The 15,377-nt window shown below is 59.0% G+C and overlaps 1 protein-coding gene across 10 annotated transcripts in view; it reads left to right on the plus strand.

The window, feature by feature from the left end:
• The window catches only part of LOC140404308 (neogenin-like), a 223,681-nt gene that overhangs the window by 189,824 nt on the left and 18,480 nt on the right, over positions 1 to 15,377 (plus strand). For all 10 annotated transcript variants that reach the window (XM_072492648.1, XM_072492655.1, XM_072492651.1 and 7 more), the window contains exon 21: positions 15,098 to 15,175. In XM_072492648.1, the coding sequence (XP_072348749.1) occupies positions 15,098 to 15,175 (78 nt within the window). The remainder of the gene's footprint in view (positions 1 to 15,097; positions 15,176 to 15,377) is intronic.

Below are 15,377 nucleotides of genomic sequence, written 5' to 3' on the forward strand. Positions count from 1 at the left end.
AAAGAAACCTCACTCCAATTCTCCAGGCTTTGTGGTGAGATCACCGCTGCAATACTGTGAACAGTTTCGTCTTTTTTGAAATTTAAATCCTGGCATCATAGACCCCCTACAGTGCAGAAGGAGGCCATTCGGCCCATCATGTCTGCATCGACCCTCTGAAAGAGCACCCTACCTAGGCCCAATCCCCCACCCATGCAATTTATCATGGCCAATCCATCTAACCTGCACATCTTTGGACTGTGGGAGGAAACCGGAGCACCCGGAGGAAACCCACGCAGACACTGGGAGAACGTGCAGACTCCACACAGTCACCCGAGGTCAGAATTCAACCCGGGTCCCTGGCGCTGTGAGGCAGCAGAGTTAACCCGGGTCCCTGGCACTGTAAGACAGCAGTGTTAACCCGGGTCCCTGGCACTGTGAGACAGCAGAGTTAAACCGGGTCCCTGGCACTGTAAGACAGCAGTGTTAACCCGGGTCCCTGGCACTGTGAGACAGCAGTGTTAACCCGGGTCCCTGGCACTGTGAGACAGCAGTGTTAACCCGGGTCCCTGGCACTGTGAGACAGCAGTGTTAACCCGGGTCCCTGGCACTGTGAGACAGCAGTGTTAACCCGGGTCCCTGGCACTGTGAGGCAGCAGTGTTAACCCGGGTCCCTGGCACTGTGAGGCAGCAGTGTTACCCCGGGTCCCTGGCACTGTGAGGCATGAGTGCTGACCCGGATCCCTGGCATTGTGAGGCAGCAGTGTTAACCCGGGTCCCTGGCACTGTGAGGCAGCAGTGTTAACCCGGGTCCCTGGCACTGTGAGGCATGAGTGCTGACCCGGATCCCTGGCACTGTGAGGCAGGAGTGCTGACCCGGGTCCCTGGCGCTGTGAGGCAGGAGTGCTGACCCGGGTCCCTGGCGCTGTGAGGCATCAGTGTTAACCCGGGTCCTTGGCACTGTGAGGCAGCAGTGTTAACCCAGGTCCCTGGCACTGTGAGGCAGCAGTGTTAACCCGGGTCCCTGGCACTGTGAGGCAGCAGTGTTAACCCGGGTCCCTGGCACTGTGAGACAGCAGTGTTAACCCGGGTCCCTTGCGCTGTGAGGCAGCAGTGTTAACCCGGGTCCCTGGCACTGTGAGACAGCAGTGTCAACCCGGGTCCCTTGCGCTGTGAGACAGCAGTGTTAACCCGGGTCCGTGGCACTGTGAGGCAGCAGTGCTAACCCGGGTCCCTGGCGCTGTGAGGCAGCTGTGTTAACCCGGGTCCCTGGCGCTGTGAGGCAGCAGTGTTAACCCGGGTCCCTGGCACTGTGAGACAGCAGTGTTAACCCGGGTCCCTGGTGCTGTGAGGCAGCTGTGTTAACCCGAGTCCCTGGCACTGTGAGACAACAGTGTTAACCCGGGTCCCTGGCGCTGTGAGGCAGCTGTGTTAACCCGAGTCCCTGGCACTGTGAGACAGCAGTGTTAACCCGGGTCCCTGGCGCTGTGGGGCAGCTGTGGTAACCCGGGTCCCTGGCACTGTGAGACAGCAGTGTTAACCCGGGTCCCTGGCGCTGTGAGGCAGCTGTGTTAACCCGAGTCCCTGGCACTGTGAGACAGCAGTGTTATCCCGGGTCCTTGGCGCTGTGAGACAGCACTGTTAACCCGGGTCCCTGGCGCTGTGAGGCAGGAGTGCTGTCCCGGGTCCCTGGCGCTGTGAGGCAGCTGTGTTAACCCGGGTCCTTGGCACTGTGAGACAGCAGTGTTATCCCGGGTCCTTGGCGCTGTGAGACAGCACTGTTAACCCGGGTCCCTGGCACTGTGAGGCAGGAGTGCTGTCCCGGGTCCCTGGCGCTGTGAGGCAGCTGTGTTAACCCGGGTCTCTGGCACTGTGAGGCAGGAGTGCTGTCCCGGGTCCCTGGCGCTGTGAGGCAGCTGTGTTAACCTGGGTCCCTGGCACTGTGAGGCAGGAGTGTTAACCCGGGTCCCTGGCGCTGTGAGGCAGGAGTACTAACCACTGTGCCGTCCAAAGTACCCAATTGCTTTTTTCCCCCAATTTAGGGTGGCCAATCCACCTACCCTGCACATGTTTGGGTTGTGGGGGCGAAACCCACGCAGACACGGGGAGAATGTGCAAACTCCACACGGACAGTGACCCAGAGCCAGGATCAAACCCGGGTCCTCGGCGCCATGAGGCAGCAGTGCTAACCACTGCGCCACCGTGCCGCCAAACAGTTTTGTCTTCATATCTAAGGAAGCAATTAGGTGGATGACACAAAATAGGTGGAAGACAAGTGGTGAGGATGACACAGTCTATAGAGGGATACAGACAGGTTAGATGAGTGGACAAAAACCTGGCTGATGGAATATAATGTAGTTCTGCACTTTGGCAGGAAGAATAAAGGAGCTGAATATTATTTAAATGGAGAGAGATTGCAGAAAGCTGCAGCACGGGGATTTGGAGGTCCTTGTGTATAAATCACAAAAATCTAGCGTGCAAGTTCAGGGGGTAATAGGGACGGCAAATGGAATGTTGGCCTTTGTTTCAAAGGGAATGGAGTATAAAAATAGGGAGGTCCTGCTCAAACTATCCAAGGCACGAGTTAAACCAGGGATATTGTGAACAGTTTTGGTCCCCTTATCGAAGGAAAGATATACTGACATTGGAGGCTGTGGTTCACTGGGTCGATCCCGGGTACGGAGGGATTTCTTTATGAGGAGAGGTTGAGTAGGTTGGGCCTGTGCTCATTGGAGTTTAGAAGAATGAGACATTGAGACATATCGGATTCTCAGGGGCTGGACAGGGTAGATGCGAAGAGATTATTTCCTCTTGTTGGAGAATCTAGGACCAGAGGGAATAATCTCCGAGTGAGGGGTCACCCATTTAAAACAGATGAAGAGTAATTTCTTCTCTCGGAGGGTAGTGAATCTGTGGAATTCTTTACCGAGAGAGCTGTAGAGGCTGCGGCGTTTAGTACGTTCAAGGCTGAGGTACGCAGATGTTTAATCAGTGAGGGAATCAAGGGTTATGGGGCGGGTCTGGCAGCATCTGTAGGGAGAGAAAAGAGTTAACGTTTCGAGTCGAGATGACCCTTTGTGAAAGCCAGTAAGGGTTATGGGGACAAGGTGGGAAAGTGGAGTTGAGGATTATTACATCAGATCAGTCATGATCGTATTGAATGGTGGAGCAGACTCGATGGGCCGAATGGTCTACTTCTCCTACCTTCTATAGAAGGCTGGCCTTGTAATAGAGGGTGCAACAATTCAGAAGATTGATCTCTGGGATGTGAGGCTTCCTCCTGTAGCCTAGGTTGGCATCAAGGAAGATGGTGCTGTTAGGGAGGGTGTTGCCACAGCGACAGTGAAGGGACGGCGATATAATTTCAAGTCAGGTGGTGAGTGACTTGGAGGGGAACCTCCAGGTGGTGGGGTTCCCAGGTATCTGCTGCTCTTGTCCTTCTAGATGGTAGTGGTTGTGGGTTTGGAAGGTGCTGCCTAAGGAACCTTGGAGAGTTCCTGCAGTGAATTTTGTAGATGGTACACACGGCTGGCACTGTGCGTTGGTGGTGGAGGGTTTGAATGTTTGTGGAAGGGAAGCAATCCAGCGGCTGCTTTGTCCTGGATGGTGTTGAGCTTCTTGAGTGTTGTTGGAGCTGCATTCACCCAGACAGCTGGGGAGTATTCCATCACACTCCTGACTTGTGCCTTGTAGATGGTGGACAGGCTTTGGGGGGTCAGGAGGTGAGTTTCTCACCGTACGATTCCCAGTCTTTGACCTGCCCTGGTAGCTACAGTATTAATCTGGCTAGTCCAGTTCAGTGATCAATGGTAACCCCCAGGATGTTGATTGTGGGGGATTCAGCGATGGTAATGCTATTGAATGTCAAGGGGCGATGGTTAGATCCTCTCTTGTAGGAGATGGTCATTGCCTGGCACTTGTGTGGCGCGAATGTAACTTGTCACTTGTCAGCCCCGAGCCTGGATATTGTCCGGGTCTTGCTGCATTTGGACAGGGACTGCGTCAGTATCAGGGGAGTCGTGAATGGTGTTGAACATTGTGCAGACATCCGCAAACATCCCCCCTTCTGACCTTATGTTGGAAGGGAGGTCATTGATGAAGCAGCTGAAGATGGCTGGGCCGAGGACACCACCCTGAGAAACTCCTGCAGTGATGTCCTGGAGCTGAGATGATTGACCTCCAACCACCACAACTATCTTCCTTTGTGCCGGGTATGACTCCAACCAGCGGAGAGTCTCCCCCCCCCCCCCCCCCCCGATTCCCATTGACTCCAGTTTAGCTCGGGCTCCGTGATGCCACACTCGGCCAAATGCTGCCTTGATGTCGAGGGCAGTCACTCTCGCCTCACCTCCGGCATTCAGCTCTTTTGTCCATGTTTGAAGCAAGGTTGTAATCAGGTCAGGAGCTGAGTATGTTTAATATTGAGACTTATTGTATATTGGGCACAAAGGGAAATGAAGAATAAGAGCATTAGAAATAAGAATAGGATTAGACCATTCGGCCCCTTGAGTCTGCTCGGTCAATCAATAAGATCATAGCTGATCCTGCGCTGCCCACACCACCACGAGCTCACTGACGGGGTCTCTGCAGTATTTCCTGGCATTGCCTGGTTGTGCGGTGACCTGTGTTTCCCAATTTAAATACAAACCCTCTCGCCGGTGTTAATGAGGCGAAGGTTGCGGTGTTGACTAAGATGAGACTGTGCCCGACATGGTGCCATTGCTGAAAGGTTTCTCACGTTTTTTGTGCTCCCAGTTGAACCTTGTTTACTGTTGACTTGGTGACTCCAGACAGGATTGAGGTTAAAACACAGGAAGTGACATCGGGGTCACTTGGCCAGGCCAGCTGCGGGTAGCAGATTTCCCCCTGACCGAGGTTAATGAACTAACCTTATCTGTAATCTGTCATAGTTACTTTCTCACTGCTAACCCACAGATTGGCTGATTTATTGAATTCGACCAGCAGGATGTTTATTGGTGACCTCAATCAATCATCGAACTGCATGATGTTCCCAAATTCGTAAATCTGAGTCTGCTTTTTCTCAAGTCCAAATCTAAAGTATTAACTGACAGCAGGCATGGGGTGGGATCAGTCTGAACAATTCTCTAATCAGCTGGCATGGGGTGGGATCAGCCTGAACAATTCTCTAATCAGCTGGCATGGGGTGGGATCAGTCTGAACAATTCTCTAATCAGCTGGCATGGGGTGGGATCAGTCTGAACAATTCTCTAATCAGCTGGCATGGGGTGGGATCAGCCTGAACAATTCTCTAATCAGCCGTTATGATAACGAGCAAAGATTTGATTTTTCCTGGTAAACATGAGCAGGTTTCAGGTTATTCACTGTGAATCCAGGATGCTCCTGAAACTCTCTCGGGAAACAGCAGAGATCCTCCCGTGCACCCAGCTGCCCTGATACAAATCTCGGCTTTGCATGAAGAGAAGTATTTTGTGTCATTATCTCGGAGGTTGCTGTGGGGTGGTAATCGCTGATCAATCCAGAGCTGGTGATGTCACTGTCCTTCCTGTATATCTTTCCGAATATTCAGAAATTCACCCCACAGTAAACAGGAAACTTTACCTTTCACCAAAGGTTCGGATTCGAGGTGGAATGAACAGATGTGGTGCAGTTGTGAGCAGGACTTTAATCAGAGTGAATGCTGAGGATATTGATCCTCACAAGACGGAGCATTGCCTATCCACTCACCCTCGTCACCCTCACCCCCCATCCAGACCCCCCCCCATCCAGACCCCCCCCATCCAGACCCCCCCCCATCCAGACCCCCCCCCATCCAGACACCCCCACCCCCATCCAGACCCCCCCCCATCCAGACCCCCCCCCATCCAGACACCCCCACCCCCATCCAGACCCCCTCCACCCCCATCCAGACACCCCCCCCATCCAGACCCCCCCCCTATCCAGACACCCCCCCATCCAGACACCCCCCCATCCAGACACCCCCCCATCCAGACCCCCCCCTATCCAGACACCCCCCCATCCAGACCCCCCCCCATCCAGACCCCCCCCCCATCCAGACACCCCCCCATCCAGACACCCCCACCCCCATCCAGAACCCCTCCACCCCCATCCAGACCCCCCCCACCCCCATCCAGACACCCCCCCCATCCAGACACCCCCCCTATCCAGACACCCCCCATCCAGACACCCCCACCCCCATCCAGACCCCCTCCACCCCCATCCAGACCCCCCCCACCCCCATCCAGACCCCCCCCACCCCCATCCAGACCCCCTCCACCCCCATCCAGACCCCCCCCACCCCCATCCAGACACCCCCACCATCCAGACACCCCCACCCCCATCCAGACCCCCTCCACCCCCATCCAGACCCCCCCCACCCCCATCCAGACACCCCCCCTATCCAGACACCCCCACCATCCAGACACCCCCACCCCCATCCAGACCCCCTCCACCCCCATCCAGACCCCCCCCACCCCCATCCAGACACCCCCCCTATCCAGACACCCCCCATCCAGACACCCCCCCTATCCAGACACCCCCACCCCCAATCAGACCCCCCCACCCCCATCCAGACCCCCCATCCAGACCCCCCTATCCAGACACCCCCCCCATCCAGACCCCCCCCCATCCAGACACCCCCCCCATCCAGACACCCCCCACCCCATCCAGACACCTCCCCACACCCATTCAGGCACCCCCCATCCAGACCCCCCCATCCAGATACCCCCCCACTCCCATCCAGATAACCCCCACTCCCATCCAGATACCCCCCCACTCCCATCCAGACCCCCCCCCATTCAGATACCCCCCACTCCCATCCAGATACCCCCCACTCCCATCCAGATACCCCCCCATCCAGATACCCCCCACACCCATCCAGATACCCCCCCCACTCCCATCCAGACCCCCCCATTCAGATACCCCCCACTCCCATTCAGGTACTCCCCACTCCCATCCAGATACCCCCCACTCCCATCTAGGTACCCCCCACTCCCATCCAGACCCCCCCCCCATTCAGATACCCCCCACACCCATCCAGATACCCCCACTCCCATCCAGATACCCCCACTACCATCCAGATACCCCCACTTCCATCCAGATGCCCCCACTCCCATCCAGATACCTCCCGCTCCCATCCAGATACCCCCACACCCATCCAGATACCCCCCACTCCCATCCAGATACCCCACTCCCATCCAGATACCCCCCATCCAGATATCCCCCGACACCCATCCAGATACCCCCCACTCCCATCCAGTTACCCCCCACTCCCATCCAGTTACCCCCCACTCCCATCCAGACCCCCACTCCCATCCAGATACCCCCCACTCCCATCCAGATCCCCACTCCCATCCAGATACTCCCCACTCCCATCCAGATACCCCCCACTCCCATCCAGATACCCCCTCATCCAGATATCCCCCGACACCCATCCAGATACCCCCCACTCCCATCCAGTTACCCCCAACTCCCATCCAGACCCCCACTCCCATCCAGATACCCCCCACTCCCATCCAGACCCCCACTCCCATCCAGATACCCCCCCACTCCCATCCAGATACCCCCCACTCCCATCCAGACACCCCCCCGCTCCCATCCAGATACCCCCCCCACTCCCATCCAGATACCCCCACTCCCATCCAGATACCCCCCACTCCCATCCAGATACCCCCCGCTCCCATCCAGATACCCCCCCACTCCCATCCAGGTACCCCCTGCTCTCATCCAGAACCTCCCGCTCCCATCCAGATACCCCCCGCATCCAGATACCCCCCACTCCCATCCAGATACCCCCGTATCCAGATACCCCCCACTCCCATCCAGATACCCTCCACTCCCATCCAGATACCCCCCACTCCCATCCAGATACCCCCCCATCCAGATATCCCCCGACACCCATCCAGATACCCCCACTCCCATCCAGTTACCCCCCACTCCCATCCAGACCCCCACTCCCATCCAGATACCCCCCACTCCCATCCAGACCCCCACTCCCATCCAGATACCCCCCACTCACATCCAGATACCCCCACTCCCATCCAGATACACCCCACTCCCATCGGGATACCCCCCACTCCCATCCAGATACCCCCACTCCCATCCAGATACCCCCCACTCCCATCCAGATACCCCCCACTCCCATCCAGATACCCCCCACTCCCATCCAGATACCCCCACTCCCATCCAGATACCCCCCACTCCCATCCAGATACCCCCCACTCCCATCTAGATACCCCCCGCTCCCATCCAGATACCCCCCGCTCCCATCCAGATACCCCCCACTCCCATCCAGATACCCCCCACTCCCATCCAGATACCCCCACTCCCATCCAGATACCCCCCACTCCCATCCAGACACCCCCAACCTGATTCAGACCCCCCCAACCCAGACACCCCCTCCATCCAGACACGCCCCCATCCAGACACCCCCCCATCCAGACACCCCCATCCAGACACCCCCCCCCCCATCCAGACCCCCCGCATCCAGACCCCCCATCCAGATACCCCCCCCATCCAGACACCCCCCACCCCCATCCAGACACCTCCCCACCCCCATCCAGGCACCCCCCATCCAGACCCCCCATCCAGATACCCCCCCCACTCCCATCTAAATACCCCCCCACTCCCATCCAGATACCCCCCACTCCCATCCAGATACACCCCCCACTCCCATCCAGACCCCCCCCATTCAGATACCCCCACTCCCATCCAGATACCCCCCACTCCCATCCAGATACCCCCCATCCAGATACCCCCCACTCCCATCGAGGTACCCCCCACTCCCATCCAGATACCCCCCACTCCCATCTAGGTATCCCCCACTCCTATCCAGACCCCCCCCCATTCAGATACCCCCCACACCCATCCAGATACCCCCATTCCCATCAGATACCCCCACTCCCATCCAGATACCCCCACTCCCATCCAGATACCCCCACTTCCATCCAGATACCCCCATCCCATCCAGATACCTCCCGCTCCCATCCAGATACCCCCACACCCATCCAGATACCCCCCACTCCCATCCAGATACCCCACCCCCATCCAGACACCCCCACCATCCAGACACCCCCACCCCCATCCAGACCCCCTCCACCCCCATCCAGACCCCCCCCACCCCCATCCAGACACCCCCCCTATCCAGACACCCCCCATCCAGACACCCCCCCTATCCAGACACCCCCACCCCCAATCAGACCCCCCCACCCCCATCCAGACCCCCCATCCAGACCCCCCTATCCAGACACCCCCCCCATCCAGACCCCCCCCCATCCAGACACCCCCCCCATCCAGACACCCCCCACCCCATCCAGACACCTCCCCACACCCATTCAGGCACCCCCCATCCAGACCCCCCCATCCAGATACCCCCCCACTCCCATCCAGATAACCCCCACTCCCATCCAGATACCCCCCCACTCCCATCCAGACCCCCCCCCATTCAGATACCCCCCACTCCCATCCAGATACCCCCCACTCCCATCCAGATACCCCCCCATCCAGATACCCCCCACACCCATCCAGATACCCCCCCCACTCCCATCCAGACCCCCCCATTCAGATACCCCCCACTCCCATTCAGGTACTCCCCACTCCCATCCAGATACCCCCCACTCCCATCTAGGTACCCCCCACTCCCATCCAGACCCCCCCCCCATTCAGATACCCCCCACACCCATCCAGATACCCCCACTCCCATCCAGATACCCCCACTACCATCCAGATACCCCCACTTCCATCCAGATGCCCCCACTCCCATCCAGATACCTCCCGCTCCCATCCAGATACCCCCACACCCATCCAGATACCCCCCACTCCCATCCAGATACCCCACTCCCATCCAGATACCCCCCATCCAGATATCCCCCGACACCCATCCAGATACCCCCCACTCCCATCCAGTTACCCCCCACTCCCATCCAGTTACCCCCCACTCCCATCCAGACCCCCACTCCCATCCAGATACCCCCCACTCCCATCCAGATCCCCACTCCCATCCAGATACTCCCCACTCCCATCCAGATACCCCCCACTCCCATCCAGATACCCCCTCATCCAGATATCCCCCGACACCCATCCAGATACCCCCCACTCCCATCCAGTTACCCCCAACTCCCATCCAGACCCCCACTCCCATCCAGATACCCCCCACTCCCATCCAGACCCCCACTCCCATCCAGATACCCCCCCACTCCCATCCAGATACCCCCCACTCCCATCCAGACACCCCCCCGCTCCCATCCAGATACCCCCCCCACTCCCATCCAGATACCCCCACTCCCATCCAGATACCCCCCACTCCCATCCAGATACCCCCCGCTCCCATCCAGATACCCCCCCACTCCCATCCAGGTACCCCCTGCTCTCATCCAGAACCTCCCGCTCCCATCCAGATACCCCCCGCATCCAGATACCCCCCACTCCCATCCAGATACCCCCGTATCCAGATACCCCCCACTCCCATCCAGATACCCTCCACTCCCATCCAGATACCCCCCACTCCCATCCAGATACCCCCCCATCCAGATATCCCCCGACACCCATCCAGATACCCCCACTCCCATCCAGTTACCCCCCACTCCCATCCAGACCCCCACTCCCATCCAGATACCCCCCACTCCCATCCAGACCCCCACTCCCATCCAGATACCCCCCACTCACATCCAGATACCCCCACTCCCATCCAGATACACCCCACTCCCATCGGGATACCCCCCACTCCCATCCAGATACCCCCACTCCCATCCAGATACCCCCCACTCCCATCCAGATACCCCCCACTCCCATCCAGATACCCCCCACTCCCATCCAGATACCCCCACTCCCATCCAGATACCCCCCACTCCCATCCAGATACCCCCCACTCCCATCTAGATACCCCCCGCTCCCATCCAGATACCCCCCGCTCCCATCCAGATACCCCCCACTCCCATCCAGATACCCCCCACTCCCATCCAGATACCCCCACTCCCATCCAGATACCCCCCACTCCCATCCAGACACCCCCAACCTGATTCAGACCCCCCCAACCCAGACACCCCCTCCATCCAGACACGCCCCCATCCAGACACCCCCCCATCCAGACACCCCCATCCAGACACCCCCCCCCCCATCCAGACCCCCCGCATCCAGACCCCCCATCCAGATACCCCCCCCATCCAGACACCCCCCACCCCCATCCAGACACCTCCCCACCCCCATCCAGGCACCCCCCATCCAGACCCCCCATCCAGATACCCCCCCCACTCCCATCTAAATACCCCCCCACTCCCATCCAGATACCCCCCACTCCCATCCAGATACACCCCCCACTCCCATCCAGACCCCCCCCATTCAGATACCCCCACTCCCATCCAGATACCCCCCACTCCCATCCAGATACCCCCCATCCAGATACCCCCCACACCCATCCAGATACCCCCCCACTCCCATCCAGACCCCCCCATTCAGATACCCCCCACTCCCATCGAGGTACCCCCCACTCCCATCCAGATACCCCCCACTCCCATCTAGGTATCCCCCACTCCTATCCAGACCCCCCCCCATTCAGATACCCCCCACACCCATCCAGATACCCCCATTCCCATCAGATACCCCCACTCCCATCCAGATACCCCCACTCCCATCCAGATACCCCCACTTCCATCCAGATACCCCCATCCCATCCAGATACCTCCCGCTCCCATCCAGATACCCCCACACCCATCCAGATACCCCCCACTCCCATCCAGATACCCCACCCCCATCCAGATACCCCCACACCCATCCAGATACCCCCCCACTCCCATCCAGATACCCCCCACTCCCATCCAGATACCCCCCCGCTCCCATCCAGATAACCCCCCCACTCCCATACAGATACCCCCGCTCCCATCCAGATACCCCCCACTCCCATCCAGATACCCCCACTCCCATCCAGATACCCCCCACTCCCATCCAGATACCCCCCACTCCCATCCAGATACCCCCCCATCCAGATATCCCCCAACACCAATCCAGATACCCCCCACTCCCATCCAGACCCCCCCATTCAGATACCCCCCACACCCATCCAGATACCCCCACTCCCATCCAGATACCCCCACTCCCACCCAGATACCCCCACTCCCATCCAGATACCCCACTTCCATCCAGATACCCCCCACTCCCATCCAGATACCTCCTGCTCCCATCCAGATACCCCCACACCCATCCTGATACCCCCCACTCCCATCCAGATGCCCCCAACCCCCATCCAGATACCCCCACACCCATCCAGATACCCCCCACTCCCATCCAGATACCCCCCACTCCCATCCAGATACCCCCCGCTCCCATCCAGATACCCCCCCACTCCCATCCAGATACCCCCGCTCCCATCCAGATACCCCCACTCCCATCCAGATACCCCCTCTCCCATCCAGATACACCCACTCCCATCCAGATACCCCCACTCCCATCCAGATACCCCCCACTCCCATCCAGATACCCCCCACTCCCATCCAGATACCCCCCCATCCAGATATCCCCCGACACCCATCCAGATACCCCCCACTCCCATCCAGTTACCCCCCACTCCCATCCAGACCCCCACTCCCATCCAGATACCCCCCACTCCCATCCAGATACCCCCCACTCCCATCCAGATCCCCACTCCCATCCAGATACCCCCCACTCCCATCCAGATACCCCCCACTCCCATCCAGATACGCCCCACTCCCATCCAGATACCCCCTCATCCAGATATCCCCCGACACCCAACCAGATACCCCCCACTCCCATCCAGTTACCCCCAACTCCCATCCAGACCCCCACTCCCATTCAGATACCCCCCACTCCCATCCAGACCCCCACTCCCATCCAGATACCCCCCCACTCCCATCCAGATACCCCCCACTCCCATCCAGATACCCCCCCGCTCCCATCCAGATACCCCCCCCACTCCCATCCAGATACCCCCACTCCAATCCAGATACCCCCACTCCCATCCAGATACCCCCACTTCCATCCAGATACCCCCACTCCCATCCAGATACCTCCCGCTCCCATCCAGATACCCCCACACCAATCCAGATACCCCCCACTCCCATCCAGATACCCCCAACCCCCATCCAGATACCCCCACACCCATCCAGATAGCCCCCCCACTCCCATCCAGACCACCCCATTCAGATACCCCCACACCCATCCAGATACCCCCACTCCCATCCAGATACCCCCACTCCCATCCAGATACCCCCACTCCCATCCAGATACCCCCACTCCCATCCAGATATCCCCACTCCCATCCAGATACCCCCCACTCCCATCCAGATACCTCCCGCTCCCATCCAGATACCCGCACTCCCATCCAGATCCCCCCCACTCCCATCCAGATACCCCCCACCCACATCCAGATACCCCCACACCCATCCAGATACCCCCCACTCCCACCCAGATACCCCCCACTCCCATCCAGATACCCCCCGCTCCCATCCAGATACCCCCCCCACTCCCATCCAGATACCCCCACTCCCATCCAGATACCCCCCACTCCCATCCAGATACCCCCCGCTCCCATCCAGATACCCCCCCACTCCCATCCAGGTACCCCCCGCTCTCATCCAGATACCTCCCGCTCCCATCCAGATACCCCCCGCATCCAGATACCCCCCACTCCCATCCAGATACCCCCCGCATCCAGATACCCCCCACTCCCATCCAGATACCCTCCACTCCCATCCAGATACCCCCCACTCCCATCCAGATACCCCCCATCCAGATATCCCCCGACACCCATCCAGATACCCCCCACTCCCATCCAGTTACCCCCCACTCCCATCCAGACCCCCACTCCCATCCAGATACCCCCCACTCCGATCCAGACCCCCACTCCCATCCAGACCCCCACTCCCATCCAGATACCCCCCACTCCCATCCAGATACCCCCCACTCCGATCCAGACCCCCACTCCCATCCAGACCCCCACTCCCATCCAGATACCCCCACTCCCATCCAGATACCCCCCACTCCCATCCAGATACCCCCCACTCCATCCAGATACCCCCCACTCCCATCCAGATACCCCCACTCCCATCCAGATACCCCCACTCCCATCCAGATACCCCCCACTCGCATCCAGATACCCCCACTCCCATCCAGATACCCCCCATTCCCATCCAGATACCCCCACTCCCATCCAGATACCCCCCACTCCCATCCAGATACCCCCACTCCCATCCAGATACCCCCCACTCCCATCCAGATACCCCCCACTCCCATCCAGATACCCCCACTCCCATCCAGATACCCCCCACTCCCATCCAGATACCCCCACTCCCATCCAGATACCCCCCACTCCCATCCAGATACCCCCCACTCCCATCCAGATACCCCCACTCCCATCCAGATACCCCCCACTCCCATCCAGATACCCCCCACTCCCATCCAGATACCCCCACTCCCATCCAGATACCCCCCACTCCCATCCAGACACCCCCCACTCCCATCCAGATACCCCCCACTCCCATCCAGATACCCCCACTCCCATCCAGATACCCCCACTCCCATCCAGATACCTCCCACTCCCATCCAGATACCTCCCACTCCCATCCAGATACCCCCCACTCCCATCCAGATACCCCCCACTCCCATCCAGATACCCCCCCATCCAGATACCCCCCACTCCCATCCAGATACCCTGCACTCCCATCCAGGTACCCCCCCATCCAGTCACCCTTGTCGCCCTTGTGAGAAACACTGCTCACACCCTCACCCCCAATATCCAGACACCCCCCCCACTCCCATCCAGACACTCCCCCACTCCCATTGTTACCCCCCACTCCCATCCAGATCCCCCCCCACTCCCATCCAGATACCCCCCCACTCCCATCCAGACACCCCCCACTCCCATCCAGACCCCCCCTGTGACCGTCCAGGATTATTGTCCCTCTAGTTCTCCAAACCCCAGCCCTACTTTCCCCCCATGTCCAATTTTTAACGGTTTGAAATCTCTTCATCAAAGGGTAAAGGTGCACTTTCCATCCCAGAATGGTCAGTGTGACCCTCTGCCTCCCACTCTGTCCTCACTCTGTGTTGTCGGGATTGAGGAGATGGTCGATGTTGGGTTTCTCGATGCGCTGGTTTAATCAGTTGGATTAATAATTCTCTGTCTCTGCAGCACTTGGATCATCTGGAAAACCCGGCAAAAACCCTTCAGTTCTGGATTCAGGCTCCGATACCAGGCATTCTATCAGCGGTAATTAATCTCCGTGTTTGTGTTCCTCACAGTGTCACTACCAACGCTTCAGGAGTGACACAAATATCAAATGTAAACCCCCGGGGACTGATGCAGACAGGGTGAGGCCCTCGGGTACGGGGGCCCTGGGCCGGGCAGTGACCCTGACAGGGTGAGGCCCTCGATAACTAGGGCCCTGGGCCTGAGAGTGACCCTGACAGGG

Source organism: Scyliorhinus torazame, chromosome 30 (assembly GCF_047496885.1).
Source record: "Scyliorhinus torazame isolate Kashiwa2021f chromosome 30, sScyTor2.1, whole genome shotgun sequence".
Lineage (NCBI taxonomy): Eukaryota > Metazoa > Chordata > Chondrichthyes > Carcharhiniformes > Scyliorhinidae > Scyliorhinus > Scyliorhinus torazame.